This window comes from Theropithecus gelada, chromosome 4 (genome assembly GCF_003255815.1).
Source record: "Theropithecus gelada isolate Dixy chromosome 4, Tgel_1.0, whole genome shotgun sequence".
Classification (NCBI taxonomy): Eukaryota; Metazoa; Chordata; class Mammalia; order Primates; family Cercopithecidae; genus Theropithecus; species Theropithecus gelada.
The window spans coordinates 126,322,224-126,340,207 of record NC_037671.1 but is presented as its reverse complement, the minus strand read 5'-3'; the positions used below and the strand labels follow the sequence as shown (position 1 = coordinate 126,340,207).

At 37.1% G+C, this 17,984-nt stretch overlaps 1 protein-coding gene across 12 annotated transcripts in view; it reads right to left on the bottom strand.

The window, feature by feature from the left end:
- PDE10A (phosphodiesterase 10A) overlaps positions 1-17,984 on the bottom strand; it is a 337,758-nt gene that overhangs the window by 34,831 nt on the left and 284,943 nt on the right. For all 12 annotated transcript variants that reach the window (XM_025382246.1, XM_025382247.1, XM_025382251.1 and 9 more), the window contains 2 exons: positions 17,364-17,519; positions 8,643-8,815 (listed from right to left, as the gene is read on the bottom strand). In XM_025382246.1, the coding sequence (XP_025238031.1) occupies positions 8,643-8,815; positions 17,364-17,519 (329 nt within the window). The remainder of the gene's footprint in view (positions 1-8,642; positions 8,816-17,363; positions 17,520-17,984) is intronic.

Below are 17,984 nucleotides of genomic sequence, written 5' to 3'. Positions count from 1 at the left end.
ATAATAGAATAATAATAATAAATTCTAGATAGAACTAAAAACAAATCTTGAAGATGCTGTCTACTACCTAAAAACTGGCATAAGTGGGAGAAGATTTAAAGATTTAAAGATTTAAATTAGATTTAAATTAGATTTAAAACTAATTTAAAGATTTAAGTGGGAGAAGATTTAAACGTTGTAAGTGGAGTGGGAGAAGATTTACACGTTGTAAGGCAAGACCACGCTGGGTGAGATCCTTATTTAGACAGCTTTTCTACTAAGGGCATATCATAAACACAGCCCAAAAGAAAGTCAGGGCCCAGTGAGAAGGGAGAGACCGGGCATGTCAGAACACACATAAGTTGAGGAGGGAAATCCTAGAAAGCAGAGAGAACCACAGAAGCGGAAGTCCCCCAGTTTGAATTCATACTCCTTTCAAATCCTTGACAGAGGGTAACAAGGCCAAAACAAAAACAGAACCACCCAACTAAAGCTTAAAGGAATATACTCGCATATTTAGGACGATTCATGAGAAATGTAACTGGTCACTAGGATAAAAGTTAATTACCTTCAGAGAAAGACAACAGCATCCAGAAAGATAACGGAGCTTGTTATCCATAATGTAGTACACAAATATAAAAAAAATTTACTAGCCATGTAAAGAAACTGAGAAATGTATTACACAGTCTAGAGTAAAATCAGTAAACAAGACAAAACTCATAGAAAACCCAGATAGCAAAAATTCAGACAATGATTTCCAAATAATGTACAGATATGCTAAAGAATCTTCAGGAAAATATATATTTACAAAAGATAGGTGAAGAGATGGGGAATTTCAGGAGAAACATAACAGCTATAAAAATGAACCAAAAGGAAATCCCAGAACTTGAAAATATTTTATATATATATATATATATATATATATATATATATGCATATATATGCATATGTGTGTGGCTGTGTGTGCGCATGCATGCGCATCTGTGTGTATCTTTTAAAAATCACTACATGAGGTTAACTACAGATTGGACAGAATATTAGGAAAAAAAACAGTGAGATTAGACAGATCACAACAAATCACACAAACCATTACCAGTGAAAAACCATACAGAGCCTTAATAACCTGTAACACAGTATAAAGGGGTCTAACGGAAGAGACTCTTGACACTTCTGTTAGACAACTGGGGCAGAAAAAATATCTGAAGAAATATAATGCTTGAAACTTCTCCAAACTTCACTGAAATCAGCAGCCCACAGACTCAGAAACCTCAGAGGACATCAAAAAGAATGACTGTAAAAGCAGTCGGGGTAAAAGATCACAGCACACACAGGGCAGCAACAACTGCTGATTCTCAGGATTAAAAAAAAAACAAAAAACAGGCGGAGGCTAGAAGACCATTTACTGACTTTCGTGAAATGCTGAAAAAATAATCTGTCTACTAAGAATTCTAAGTCCAGTGAAAATATCTTTAAAAAGTGAAGCCACAATAAAGCCATTCTTACATTAAAAAATAAAACAAAAAAATACACACACCTCAAAGAACCTGCTGCCAACACACTGAGAGATGTCAGAGGAAGTTCTTTGGGCTTCAATGAAATGACAGAAGTTGGAAATTTGGACCTACATGAATGAATTAAAAGCAGAGGAAATGGTATACATGTGAAAATATAAAAAACTATTTTTCCTAGCCGGGCACGGTGGCTCACGCCTGTAATCCCAGCACTTTGGGAGGCTGAGGCAGGCGGATCACGAGGTCAGGAGATCGAGACCATCCTGGCTAACACGGTGAAATCCCATCTCTACTAAAAATACAAAAAAATGCCGGGCGTGGTGGTGGGAGCCTATAGTCCCAGCTACTCGGGAGGCTGAGGCAGGAGAATGGTGTGAACCCAGGAGGCGGAGCTTGCAGTGAGCTGAGACCGCGCCACTGCACTCCAACCTGGGTGACAGCAAGACTCTGTCTCAAAAAAAACAAAAAACAAAAAACAAAAAAACAAACTATTTTTCCTAAATTATTTTCTTGGTTTTTTGAGATGAAGTCTTGCTCTGTTGCCCAGACTGGAGTGCAGTGGCATGATCTTGGCTCACTGCTACCTCTACCTCCCGGGTTCAAGCAATTTTCCTGTCTCAGCCTCCTGAGTAGCTGGGATTACAGGCATGCACCACCACACCTGGCTAACTTTTGTATTTTATTAGAGATGGGGTTTCACCATATTGGCTAGGCTGGTCTTGAACTCCCGTCCTGAAGTGATCAGCCTGGCTTGGCATCCCAAAGTGCTGGGATTACAGGTGTGAGCCACCACGCCCAGCCCATTTCTTTTAAATATCGGCAACCTAGGTGGGGTGTATAACATATGTAGCAATAATATCTACATATATAACAAGAGCAGAAAAGACAAAAAGAGGTATAAATTGAATTTTTTTTAAGTTTTTTACATTGAATAAAATTGAAATAATATTAATTCAAAGTAGACTAATAAAAATGCATACTGTAAACTCAAGAACAACCACTTGAAAATTTAAAAAGGGTATAACAAGAAAAAACAAAAGCAAATATAGAATGAAATGTCACTCCCCCAACACAAATAGCTCCAAATAGAAAATGGATAATTAGACAACTTATAAATGCAAATAGACTAAACAGTACATTAAAAAGCAGTGATTGCAAGTCTCAACTATTGCTGTTAACAAGGCACACTTTCAATGCAAAGACAGATGTTGAGATAGTAAAGAATTATGAAAGAATATGATATGTCAACAGTAAACATGAGAAAGCTTGTGTGGCTATTTTAGACACAGAAAATTTTAAGAAGCATCAGCAGAAAAAAAGAATTTATTTCACACTGATGAGAGGGTAAATTACTGAGAAGCCATAATAAATCTAAATGTGTAAGCACCAAATAAGTTTCAAAACATATGAAGCAAAAATAACGTATCTATGTAATTCATAATTTTAAATATATTGGAAACTGTATTTCCAGTTGGAAATCAGAAAAATTACATTCACAAGTGAAGAAATCTGTAAAATAATCCATATAATTTTATCAAGAAAGCTACAGGAGGGATGTAAACAAACTGTACAATTTTATTCATGACTACAGAGTCATGCCATGTTCTCAGAAGAGACAACACACTTTCATTTTAAAGTGAGTAAATAAATGTCATAAAACTGCAATTAAAATGTCAACATGGATATTTCTGACTGAAAAATAAAGTCTGAAGGAGAATATTCTTTTTATTTTTAAATATTAATGTTGAAAAAAGCAAAAGGTCATAAGGTCTGTAATTTATGTTGAAATGGCACACTCCCCATTCCCCAAAAGCAAGCAAAGAAAACATGGTAAATTGTTGCCAATTCTTGAATCTAGGTATGACTGTACATTGGATTATTTCTACTTTAATGTAAGTTTGAAATTTTTCTTAAAACATTTTTACGAAGTGACAATTTCCATGAATTGAAAGTAAAGATTATTTGAGCAGGTATGTATGATACATTTTAACATATTTATAGAATCAAAGCTGTATGACTGTAGTGGAGAATTAGATAATTAGTAATAAATGGTTTACAGGGTCTAAAGAATTATCCAAGTTTATGAGAAAATGTAATAAATTCAATTCAGAAAAACCTGATTATTCATTAATGGTATCAATTCATTCCATCAGAAATAAAGTTATGTTCATAAAAATATAACTCTAGAAGAATTAAGATCTAAATATAAAAATTAAATCTATAAAAATACGTAAAGAAAATTTTAATTATTTGTTACTATGAGACTCGATTTCTTTAAAAGATCAAAAATTTGTCCTCCTGAAACTAAATTTGTTTTCAAAAGAAAATCCGAATAAGTTTTTTGAAAATCATGTAAAGAAATATCTGTAATATATAACAGAAAATTTTAATATCCTTAACAAAAATATATAATAAAATCTGATACATAAAAAAGTAAACAATTCAACAAAAAATAAGCAAAATTTATGAATAAATACACAGAAGTAAGAATAGTAAGTAAGAAACAAACATAAAAACATCTTCCACATAGTGAGTGGTCAGAGAACGGCGTAGTTACTGAGAAGGGGTTTTCACCTTTATCTTAGAAGGCATGTGAATTTCTACAGCCTTTGCTGAGAATTTAATATATGTATAAATTGATGGCAATATACGTTCCAGGCATACATTGTTTTATTGCATTTTGCCTGATTGCGCTTCACAAATACGGTGTTTTTGGTTTTTTTTTTTTACAAATTGGAAAGTTTCGTGGCAACCTTGTGTACAGCAGTATCAGCACCACTTCTCCAACAGCAAGTGCTTACTTTGATTCTCTGTATTACATTTTGGTAATTTTCGAAATATTTCAAATATTCTCATTATCTTATTGTATCAGTCATGGTGATCTATGATCAGTGATCTCTGATGTTACCATTACAATTATTTGTGGGTGCCATGAATCACACCCACATACAACGGTGAACTTAATTGGTAAGTGTTGCGTGTATTCAGGCTGCTCCACCAACTGGCTGCTCCCCCAGCGCCCTCCCTGTCCTTGAACATCCTTGTTCCCTAAAAGCAATAATACTGAAATTAGGCCAATTAATAACTCTACAATGACCTCCAACTGTTCAAGTGAAAAAAAGTCATATGTCTTTCACTTTAAATCAAAAGCTGGAAGTGACTAAACTTAGGAAGGCATATCTAAAGCTGAGATAGGCTGAAAGCAAGGACTCCTGGGCCAAACAGCCAAGTTGTGAATGCAAAGAAAAAATTCTTCACGGAAATTAAAAGTGCTACTCCAGTGAACACATGAGCACTTAAGTGTTCTTGATGATATGAAGAAAGTTTTAGTAATCTGGATAGAAGGTCAAACATTCCCTTAAGCCAAAAGCTAATCCAGAGCAAAGCCTTAACTCTGTGCAATTCTATGACGCCTGAGAGGTGTGAAAAGGCCACAGAAGGAAAGCCTGAAAGTAGCAGAGATTGGTTCAAGAGGTTTAAAGCAAGGTAAAAAGTGCAAGCTGAAGCAGCAAATGCTGATGTAAAAGTTGCAGCAGGTTATTCAGAAGATCTAGCTAAGATAATGGATGAAGGTGGCTCAACTAAATAATGGATTTTCAGTATAGACAAAACATCTATTAGAGACATCTAGGACTTTGATACCTAGACAGGAGAAGTCAATGTCTAGCTCCAAAGCTTCAAAGGATGAGCTGACTCCTGTCAGGGGCTAATGTAGCTGGTGATATCAGGGTAAAGCCAATGATCATTTACCATTTCAAAAATTCTAGGGTCCTTAAGAATTACGCTAAGTGGATTCTGTCTGTGCTCGATAAACCGAACAACAAAGCCCCAGCGACAGCATGTGTGTTCAGAGTACGATATACTGAATATTTTAAGCCTACTATCAAAACCTACTGCTCAGAAAGAAAGGTTAGTTTCAAAATGTTACTGCTCACTGACAATGAACCAAGTCACTCAAGAGCTCTGATGGACATGCCCAAGATTAATGTGTTTCCAAGCCTGTTCATACAACATCTATTCTGTAGCTAATGGACCAAGGTGTAATTTTGTCTTTCAAGTCCTATGATCTAAGAAATATGTCTTGTAAGAATATAGCTGTTATAGATAGTGATTCCTCTAATGAATGTGGGAAAGGTGAATTGAAAACCTTTTGGAAAAGATTCACCATTGTAGATGCCATTGAGAACATTCATGATTCACAGGAGGTAGTCAAAGCTTCAAGACTTCAGTGGAGGAAGAAACTGCAGATGTGGTAGGTAGAAACTCGTGGAGCCTGAAAATGATGACTGAGGCAATCATCATCAAACTTGAACGGAGGAGGTGCTTCTTATGGATGAGCCAGGGAAGTTTCTTGAGATGAAATCTACTTCTGGTGAAGATGCTGTGAACATTGTTGAATTGACAACAAAGGATTTAGAATATTCCATAAACTTGGTTGACAAAGTAGGGGCAGAGTTTGAGAAGATTGACTTTAATGTTGAAAGAAGTTCTACTCCAGGTGAAATGCTATCAAACAGCATCATAAGCTGCAGAGAAATTTTCCGTGAAAGGAAGAGTCCATTGATGTGAGAAACTTCACTCATGTCATATTTTAGGAAATTGCCACCTCCAAGTTGGGCACAGTGGCTCTTGCCTGTAATCCCAGTTACTCAGGAGGCTGAGGTGGGAGGACTGCTTGAGGCCAGGAGTTTGAGACCAGCCTGGGCAACAAAGCATCACCTTATCTCTAAAATAAGAAATGAAAAAAATTAGCTGGGCATGGTGGTGTGTGTCTGTAGTCCCAGCTACTCAGGAGGCTGAGGTGGGAGGATCCCTGGTACCCAGGAGTTTGAGGCTGCAGTGAGCTATGATCATGCCACTTCACACTGACAGGCTGAACAAGACCCCATCTTTAAAAAAGAAGAAAATAAATTGCCACATGCATCCCTACCGTCCTACGATTTACAACCACCCCCTGGTCAGAACCCACCAATGTTTAGGCAAGACCCTCCACCAGTAAAAAGATTATGATTTGCTGAAGTCTTAGATGATCATTAGCATTTTTAAGCAATAAAGCATTTTTAAATTAAGGTATGCATTTTTTAGGCATAATGTTATTGCATACTTAGTAGACTGTGTGGTGTAAATACAACTTTTATATGCACTGGGAAACCAAAAAATTTGTGTGACTTGCTTTATTATGAAATATATTTTGTAATACATCTGAGTTATGTCTTAACATACTGTATGCACACATGCACACACACACACCCCTACCTTTAAAAAATCACAGAAAAATGCGTAAGATGACATTACATCAAATAGATAGTTGATACTGGAATGCAGAAAAATAGAATATTACTCTTTTTTATACCTCTACATTATTTGAATTATTAAAACAAACATGCATTGCCTTTCAATGCGTGTTTCAATACACGTTTGTTTTAATTGCTTTTCAAGTTATATGTCAAAAATTGTTTATACATGTACCACTAACACATATGTACATGAGTGCCAAAAGTGATGGTATTTTCAAGTAAATGTTTAAATTTCCTATTTTATAATAATTATTGTAATCATTCTGCTGAAAAGATTATATTCAAGAAACTAGATACTAGTTACATGATTCTTATTTACAACTCCAAAAGAAAAAAAAGAAAGTGCATAGGTTTCAGGAAACCAAGGGATATTTCATGAAGGCTCTATTTCCCTGATCTTCTGATTGCCATAAAAAAATACTGAACAAACACCTGTTTCTACAGGTCTTGGAACAAGGACTACACACAACCTGTTGGCGACATAAAGACTGTAGACTGCACTTCTCATCTGGGCTGAAGGAAAAGAAAGACATGCTAGAACACCCTAACTGATGTTTAGGGGCTTTTCCCTGACACCAACACTCTGCATGGTCCTGGAAGAGGCCCTGGCAATGTCTTCAAACTGTCATGTGTGAAAACAAGATACCTTTGTATTGTTTTTCTTAAATAAGGTTCCCTAAATTGTATCAGTTTCAAGCTCTACAAAATCTGGATCTGTCCAGTTTGAAGGTAAGTTGAATTACAAATAACTGCTACTTATCCAAAGGCATCAATATCATTATACAAATGGTATTTATTCTTGAAGAGATAAACTTTATTAGTCATTTGTAAAACTTGTATTTTGTATTTGATATACCTGAGTGAATAGTGAATTGTTTCTAAGAACTTTAAAACAGTCTGTCCCAAAGAACAAAATGTGGGATCAGTACTTAATGAACCACAGAGGAGATATACAGAACACCTCAAAAAAACTATAAATCCAAATTCAGCAAGACTGGCATAGAAGCAGTAAGTAAGTGCTCACCAGCCGAGGGATAAAGATGTCCTCATTTAAGATGAAGTTGGTCAGACATGCAAACACGAAGCCACAGCAATAAAAGCTAGTGTCACCACTACAAACTGTCAAGGGGAGATGGCAGGTTAGCCAATGAACTTAGATCTAATATACAGATGGGTGAACAGGTTCATAATGAACATACCTGACCTATTTCTGAATCCACTAGGCAAGACACACCCAACCTCAAAAACAAAAGGGCATCAGACTAATTTAGCCTGATTCCATTAGGATATCTAATTTATCTAATCCTCCTGGTGGTAATTTCATGTTCACCAAATAAACTTTTCATCGCTACTTGGCTTTCTACCCCATGAGATGCCAATATTCTGACCCTTGTGACTGCCTAATACAATTACAGATCAATAAAAGGAGAGTCCAGTTTCTATATCAGTCACATTAGCTTGCTTAATAGGACTGGATTCTGAAAATGGAATCCATTTTCATTTGCTCTTGAGTTTCTGAGGCCAATGGCCACACCCTGAATGGTGATCAATGCAAGAAGGGACCTCTTGGGGAAACATCACGCCAGCCTTCCCTTTGAAAAGTGCCAGTCCCTGTGTAACTAGTGTAACTTCCAATCTGTACTTTAATTATCCTTACTGGACACTGTCAGCAATCTTGTCGAACAATAAAATGTCTAAAGTAAATATAAACAAGATGTACATAAAATGAAAAACACGTAAGTTTTTTACATTCCTTCTTTCAAATATAAACTTATGCCACATTACATTTCTTAAGTATCAATTTATTCCAGATAATACTTCCTGGGCTTCTAAGCTTTTGAAAATTATTTTTTACCTATGTGATTGATTATTAAGGTTTAGCGATCCGGTCTGGTACATCTCTTCCAACTGTTTCCTGTTTCCAAAGTATAAAGCAAGGTCTGTGGCAATGATGGCTTTGCGGATGATCTCAAGCACCTGCTCGTATTCACTGGAGCTCAGAGTGGAGAAGATATTGTGCCCTTCCAGCTATGGAAAAAATACAAATTAAAACCACCAATAACAAGCACAAGCTCTAATCTTATGACATTTTCAGTTATTTGAAACAATATAATCAGTCAATGACATTTGGCACACTAAAGAAAGGTTTTGGGGAAACAAAAGAATAGTTAGAAATGACTAATGAAAATTACATTTTGGTTTCTCTTTAAGCTACAGAAACAATGAAACTACCACTTAAATAAACTACTGTAACTACAATAACATCATTTACTACCATAAAACCCCAGTGATTTAAATATATCTAGTTCTTGGATATTTCTAATAGTTAAAAAACTGGAAAATGTAAAATATTTAAGTTGAAACTTTTCCTCTTAAGCAAATTAAAAACTTCAGTAATCTTCGTATTATACTAGAACCTTAATGGCCTTAAAAAGGCGTCTGTATCCTTGTCCACTTCAGGTTGTAACATATCAAAGCATGCTTAATGGGTAGTAATATATTTCTCTGTATCCTAGAAGAAAATGTCCTACCATCTCAATAAAATGTTTATTCAAACACATTAAAAACTCTAAGGGCAAGAGTACCTTTCCCTACAACACAAATCACTGAAGGTGATTCTAGAATCATCTTCTATTCTCAAGGGAGGTGGAAATGGCAGATCATCACCCTAAACAAGACCAGAACATTGGTAATCTGGATTCTATTCACTCAGAATATCCTCCGTGTATTAATCTTTTAAAAACTTTATAATAATTTCGATTCATCAATTATTTTGATACTTTTCATTATTAGTCAATATAGTACTACTCAAAGTTGATTTTTAATTAATTTCACTTTTAACATACATTTATTGAGTTAAAATACAGTAAAAACAATGATTGAAGTATATTTCTTTACAAAATTAGACATCTCACTAAGACACTGTCTCTTCATATTCTTAAATGAAACTGTACATGCACCATTTGCTTTCAATTATCAGAATAGCCCCATATTATTTGCTGTTAAAGTCTCAGAAGTATTTGAATTACTGTGTGACAAATGCAGCAAGTGGACTCAGGTCTAGTTATTTATCTTCCTGACAATAACAGTAGTAAGGCCTTACATTTGTAGAAAGTTCTATAGTTTACAAAAGCAGTTTCAAATACATGACTTCACTTTCAAATTATAAAACTTATATTAGTTCAGAGTCCCCACATGGATTATGCATGAGATGCTATGAGATGAGCCGTTTGAGCACAGGCTGGTTAGTGACTAATGGGGACAACGGGAGGGGGCTCAAGCTTTGGGCTGGTGGCTGAATTCAATTTTCATCCAACCTCAACTCTCTTCAATTTTGTTGTAGAAAGTTATAAGAAGGAAATATTTACTCGGATTCATGCTATGGTATCTGCTTTCCTTTGATGTGACCACAACTTAAGTGAAGCAGGTAGCCTCTGCTTCAACACTGAATGCCTCTGACCTCTATTTCCCACTTCATGAACATGTTTCAGCGTATCTGGCTGGTGCTCATGCATGCATCTGCTTTCAGCAGGTCATGTGAAGGGAATCACAGCTGCTACAATTTTATGCTTTGTATTTGTATGCTTTACTCTCTTTATCACCAATAATTATCACCATAACTTGTTAAATTAGAGTATATAAAATATTCTAGTCTGCTGTTGACATTTAAAAAGAAATATCTCTAAATTTAGCCTAGGCTCTATAAATTCTGTAGGGGGACAAAAGAGTTACAAGCTCACTGCAATTCTACACACTGCGTATGTCATCTATCAGCTCACGTTTTTATCAGAGTCCCAAAAGTATCGACTGGCCCAGAACAAATTAAGATTTATTTTAAAGAATTTATATATTCTACTGACTACTTCAGAGTCATTACTTTTCAGTATTAAAGGAAACTAGGTGAAAAAGCTCCATAGAGGGCTTTTATAATGAAAAGGTCTAACTCATTTACTGTCCCCTTCAATAATTTACAAGAGTAAAGGGAATGAATGAATAATCAAAAAATAAATGTCTCCCCTTTCTTTCTTTGAGACAGAGTCTCATTCTGTCACCAGGCTGGAGTGGATCTCTGCTCATCACAACCTGTGCTTCCCAAGTTCAAGTGATTCTCCTGCCTCAGCCTCCCGAGTAGCTGGGATTACAGGCATGCACCGCCCCACCTGGCTAATTTTTTTTTTTTTTTTTTTTTGTATTTTTAGTAGAGACGGGGTTTCGCTATGTTGGCCAGGATGCTCTTGATTTCCTGACCTCTTGATCCACCTGCCTCGGCCTCCCAAAGTACTGGGATTACAGGCATGAGCCACTGCTCCTGGCCATGTCTCCCTTTACTTTAAGAGAATCTAGCATTTTGCTGCTACCCAAACTAAAGAAAATATGGAAGGGAGACACAAGCAAGGAAGCATAGCAGATAAACAGTGTCTTCTTTAAACCTCCAACCTCACATTCGTTAACACATAATAAATCCTTATAATGCATTATAATACTTTTATACATCAATTGATAATTTTACTATAGTTACGTAGTTTGAAGTCTATGTTAATTCAAGCTAGTTGATTCCATTTTGCATCAATCGAGCAGGAAATAGTAGACTTTTTATACCTAGGAATGTTTCTAAAACTTTATGCGGGTGAACAGCATATAATTCTTAACTCTACGGAAGCCCACAGGTAGGCTCTGGTTGTATGTCAACGCTGGGGCTGAGATCTGGTATTAGAGAATGGAAACAACGTTGAAATTGGTGCTGATGCTGAAAGATGACCCCGGGACTGCCTTGAATAGATGATTGTCAATACTCCTTCCAGCCCTTAATCATGAGGATCCTAAAGGCTCTTAGTATTCTGTCCACTGCTGGAGGATTAGGGAACCACTACTTTCGGAAAAAAAATGTCAGTGATGGAACTAAGTGCATCAAACATTCATGATGGCAATGCCTTTAAAGTATCTATAATACTGATTTTGAAATTTAATTACCTAGTACATCAAACCACATATTAGGAAGCATTACAGTACTGTAATTAAGAGCACAGATTTTGGAGCCAAATAATTCTAGTTTTTAATGTCATTCTGCCACTGATTAGTGATGTGACAAATAGAATACTTAACCTCTTTGATGCATATTATTCTCATCTGTAAAATGAAAATAAATAATAATATCTATCTCATGGGGATATAATAAAAATAAACTGTATTAAAATATGTACAAAACATTTAAGTTTCTGGTGCATTGTAAGTACCCAATATATGATAAAATGATTACTATTATAATAGTGATGATTGATGATGATGATGATGATGATGATAAAATCTACCAGTAAAACTTCCACAGTCAGAGTTAAAGGAGAGATGAAAAAACAAACAAATGTATGCCTAAAAATGAATTTGATAGCCAAATACCTTTTCTATTCAGAACACAGCTGTAGAAAAGGGCGGATTTAAACTAGCCACTGTGTCACGTATTTTAGATTACCAGTACAGTTGAATATAAGTACAATAATTTAAGTATAATTGTAATACACAACAGCAAATTGTACCTAGTGTAGACAAATTGGAAGAACTCTCTAGCTGAGTCACAGAAATAGTGCTGCTGTAAAGAGTAGTAAGAAGCCACGGGATTCCAAAATGTTGATATAAATAGATAATTTTCTGAAATATGATCACATTTCAAAAGCAACAGATAATTTAAGATTAGTGGAATATTAAGGAAATGTTCTTAATAATCATTCCTAATTGGTCTGTTTTCTAAAATTTTGACTATTTTCAAAGTCAAAATGGGGTATTCAAAGAAGGCAAAAGAAAGAAAAAAGTATAGTTTCAATGTTCAAAATAATCAATATCTCATGAGTAAACAGAATAAATTGATTTAATATTCCAGCAATAATGGTTCAATCACCATTACTAATTGTAAGCTAGTAAGTTTTAGGCAAGAAAACAAAGCTCACCTACGTTCTTGGATGTAACTGTCCACACAAAACAGTCTCCTCACATGAAAGCAATCTGCTTGCCTTCTTCCCCTGCTCAGCGTCTCAGCTCTCTGTCCCACCGGACACAGCTACTCACTAACCTTACATAAAGCTTCAGGTTCAGTCTCTGAGTGCTGGTTCTGCCCACTCTGCATCTTTCCCTCCCCATGCTCTACCTTCACACTTCCACTTGTGCCCATATCAACAGCCCCAGAGGTGGGCCTGTGAGTCCAGAGGTGAAGAAGGGGCAGTGACTCTCCTTATCAGCTTCTAATTCAGAAGAGGTGGGAAGCTGAACTCACAAACAGAAAATGTCAATACAATGTTAAAAACAAACAAACAAACAAACACAAACCACTAAGACGTATGTATGCTGGAGGTGCTCAGGCGCTCAAAAGGGGGCAGTGCTGTACCCCAGTGATGTGGGGATGCAGTCAAAGAATTTTACTGGATGAGGTCATGCCTGAGTTGGGGACCACAGAAAGGGTGTGGGGTAATTACACGTAGAGGGAATCCGGCCAATGGCACAGAGTTAAGATACGGTCTGAAACTACAGAAGCAGAGCAGATACTGTAGTCCTGGAACAGACAGGGGCCACTCATAAAAGACTTGTATATCAACTGAGAAAACAGGAAATTATTCCAGAGGCCCCAGAGAGCCACTAATGACTTTTAAACAGGAGAAAAACATATTCAGACATATACTTGGAGGATGGATTTGAGACAAAAACACTCAGGGAAACACTGATGCATAACGGGGAAAAGGTGGAAAAACAGACAAAATACAAGGAAGGCTGAAATTGGGATGTCAATTAGGGACGGTGCTTGCCACTTGGGAACTGTAGTGGTTAGAGGGGCCAGATTACCATTTACTAGAGACTCAAGTGAGTTTCCTCTCTGCTAAATGTCCACCATGACCTCTACACAGCAACGGGCCCCAAACACCACGAAAACAATCCTGATGGCCAGCATTAAGACACAATGGGAAGCTCAGGGATGCAGATTGACCTTCTCTGCAGATGGTCTTGTATTTACCCTTACTTCGTGACTTAATCTCTTCCCACTGCCCACTCAACATGGGATTATCTACTGCATCCCTATCACTGTAACCAAGGTCAAGGCAAGCTGTGAGCAAATACACACTTCCTGCTTTTCTCTACCATGAGTAACGTGTGTGTGTATGTGCGAGTGTGTGTGTGTGTGTGTGTGTGTGTGTGTTTGTGGAGGGAGATGGAGAGAGAGGGAGGGAGGGAGAGAGAGGGAGAGAGGGAGGGAGGGAGAGAGGGAGAGAGAGAGACAGAGCAATTGAAGGATAGCTTTTTCAAATCTATTGTAATATTCTCCTTGCTTGCTGTTGTCACTGTGTTAGCTAGCAGTATTCTCCTGAATGCCCTGCTTATCCAGTAGATACCACTGGCAGCCATACTGAAAGCTGGCACTCAGGTTGGCAAAACTACAATAAGCAGCCACATATGCAACACACACCTGTGAAGATGCCTGATGGGGAACTATTTCCAACCATCATACACAAAATTGCTTATGTTGTATCCGTCTGTGTGACCCGAGGATGGGCAGTGCCATGCTCACAATCATCTGTGTGGCAATGCAGATCAAGAGAGCAATGGGAAAAGTCTCTTGTGGATAAACAGAAGTATCACAGGCATTCATATCATGAAACTACATAATGTTCTATTTTAATGACTGGAAGTTGGAATTTTTAACTGTTACCCAAGGATAGCATCTTAATTAGTCAAGCTTGTAGGTGTCTTTTGATGAAACATAAAATCAGCAGCACTTGGTGGTAACAGGATGGAGGGATGGGAAGATAAGGCTAAAGAAGTGAAAAATGGTGACTCTAAGGTCATCAGCCTGCTTTCCTGGGTCAATGAGGTTGCCACCAGAGATACAAAATACAAAAGGCACCTAAAGTGTAATACCAAAGCACAATTCGGGCCATACGGAATACAGGGTTCAGGTGCTTGGGCAGAAGTCCTATTGAGCACTAGGCAGAATCACACGGGTCTGAGAGTCCTCAGGATACCACTGTCAGTTAGAGTCACGGGTGTGCCAGGTGGTGGGCCAATGAGAAGAACAACGTGAGGGCCAAAGTCAGGGAACTCAGGCCTTCCTCACTCTAGACTGTGAGTTCCAGAGGACAAGGATTTGTGGTTGTTCTATTTATCACTATATCCCCAGTGCTTAAAACATGTGTTGGCAAATAGAAGGTGCTCAATAAATCTGTTTGTTATTAAATTGAATTTCAGGGACAAGTTAGATGAATCTGAAAAAAAAAAAAAAAAAACACTCAGAGAAGTATCATGAGGATTACTGCAAAATCAGCCAAGGGCACAGACATTTTCAGAAGAGGAAGACACTCTTTCCTGAATATTCCTGCTCATGTAGATTGGGCTGTCTGTTTATGGCTTCAATATCATTTCTCTCTGGGCATAGCTCAAATTGAAGGGATTTGGTCAATCGAATACATAAATTTGTTTTCAAACTGGTAGTGCTTTTCATCTTAATTTGCAGCAATCCCGAGTTCTTATTCCCAGCTTCTGTTTTTGTGGTGTATCTAGTACCTTATCTTCTCTAACTAGGAGAACAAATTTGCCGTTATTATTACTTCACCAATGACTGAAATTCCAGCTCTAGTATCTGAATCTATTCTCCCACTCCTTTTTGAATGCCAACAGCTTACCTGTCTGAACTTAACTTACTGCCCTGAGTTCCTGTTAGTAGTTCTCATCTTTTTTAGGAACACTGCCTTAAGTCATCTGAAATCGCCACATCGCTGAGGGTTTGCCAAACTGGAGGCAAACCACCCTAAACATCCATTTTTTGATGTCAGCAACTGGGCCAAGTCTTCCCAGGGCTTAGGTGGACCTGGAGCCTCCCCATCCCCACCCGCCTTGATGTGACTGCTATATTACAAGGTTTATTTTTTATTCTACTCAGTGGCAATAAACTTCGCAAATCTGGTCTCCTTCAAAACCAATCCTATTGTATTTAATACAGGCTTTCTAAAGAAACTCTATACTGGCTATTGAAATTTAGCTGTGATTAAACTGGTAGCAATGTTGTACTGTCAAATGCATGAATTCATTTAGGACATGGGATGCTAATTCAGTGACTCCTAATTATTTCTAAGTGAAGTTGCCCTGATGTTGTTTCTGGCGTTTATTCATCTTAGACAAATAAAGAGTCTCCATTGATGAGTGAGGTCAAAGTAGACATCAGCTGTCATGAAGTTTTAGAATGTTCATCCATTTACAGAAAGCATGTTTTACATATATGTATAAATATATGTACACATACATATACACACATGCCTTTTATCCTGCTTACATTTCTATGTATCCTTGTTTTATGCATAGACATATCTATGTAAACATATGTCATTTAAAAAGGAAAGAGCTGGTGTCAAGCAAATGACAGGAATGATGACTACACGTTGCTTTCAGGAGTCAACTGGCCCATGAGCAAGCTTAACATCAGCTGTCTACTGGGGATGGCTTGAAAATGACTAAAATAGCTCCATATCTGAAATACTTTTCACTTCTCCCCAGCAGGTAATTCGAAGAGCACCCAGAATCGAGTAAGGTGACCACTGACCTTCGTGGGACTGAGGACATGAGACCTGGAAGGTCAGTTTTGCTGGGTTTTAGAAAGGACTGAGCATGCAGCACTACCAATCACATGGACAGTTAAGTCAAATGAGGAGGCACTAAGAGAAGCCTTTGGGAAACTGAGGGGAGAAAACAAAATCCTGGCATTTAGAGGAGGCCTGGCTTATCCAACAGAGAAAAACTGCACCAAGTGGCAAAAGCTTTTCTGCTTCGCAACTTGCCTATGGCCAGTTACTGGCAGAGTCACTGTTGGCATTTTGCTATGACATCCTCAAAACTCAAAATCCTTTCCCTTAGACTCATAATTAGAAGACGTAACAAGGATTTCTCTTCCTACTTAGAGGTGCTGACAGTGAGGGGAAAATATAGGGCCCACTATACTTAAGCTGAACACAGATTATATTTTTTAAAATTGTTTGTGATAGGAATCAAATCATTATGATGTAATGGCTACCTTGGTAAGGTGAGTTTGAGAAAAATCATTTAAGAAAGAAGGAGCGCATATATCCCATGTTGAAGTGATATCTGTGATTGTCTACATCAATTACCAAGAACATCTTCAAGGTAATAAAATAAATAAACAAAACACACAATCTAAAAAAAAAAAGCTACAATGCCCTTAAAACCTTATATTTACCTAACTTTTAAGATTTACTGTTCAATACGTTCCGGTTCAAGAATATGATACTCTATAGAATTAATTGATTTAAATTACATAAAATAAGTCATGCTTTAAGGTTACATGTACTTATTGATATACTATTTAAAAAACAAATGTGAGTGCAAAATATATATATTCAAAGTCTTTGTAAAGGATTCTTTAGGCAAAAAACACTATTATTTAATGATGACTATAAATATAACATTCTACAATAAAACATAGCTGTTGCTTTTAAGGAAGCCATAATGATCTTCCTTTTCCACCTCTGAAGTACCACTATCTCCCAGACAGCCCTTGAGACTGAGCGGGAGACGGTGTGCGGTGACTCACCTGGAGGATGGACACGGTCTGGGAGAAGTGGTGCTGCTCCATGGTGGAAGTGGAGTAGAGAGCTGCTAGAGGGTGGTCGAACTTCTGCAGGTAGGTGTTACTGAAGCCTCTGTGGTCTAGGTCATGACACAGACACGCAATCAGCAGTCCTTTGCGCTTTAAAAAACAACATGATGCAGAGATGTTCAAAACACAGAAACACACATGAGCAGACTTACCGCTCACATTCATGTCACATTACTTTCTGGCATTAATATAGCACAAACATAGCATTCTGGCATAAAGAATCCTACACAAATATAGCAAATCCTTAGGAATCTTTGAAATTCCAGATAATCTAACTCATTTGTAGCCCCTTTCTTTGTTTCTCTGCTTATGAACGATAGTCAAATTAGTTTTGAGTTTCTCTCTCAACTCTAGGAAAAGGTGCAGGAGGTATCAACTTAAAGGTATAAAGCAAATGCTCCAAAAAATTACAGATAAAGCAAATCTGCACAAGGAAAGAAAGGCCAGTTTCAGCAAAATCTATTCGATGTTATCTAACAATGCTATTGTTATTATAAACAATAAATATAACAGGTAAATCATATCGCATGTAAAAATGGCAAATATATAGAAAAA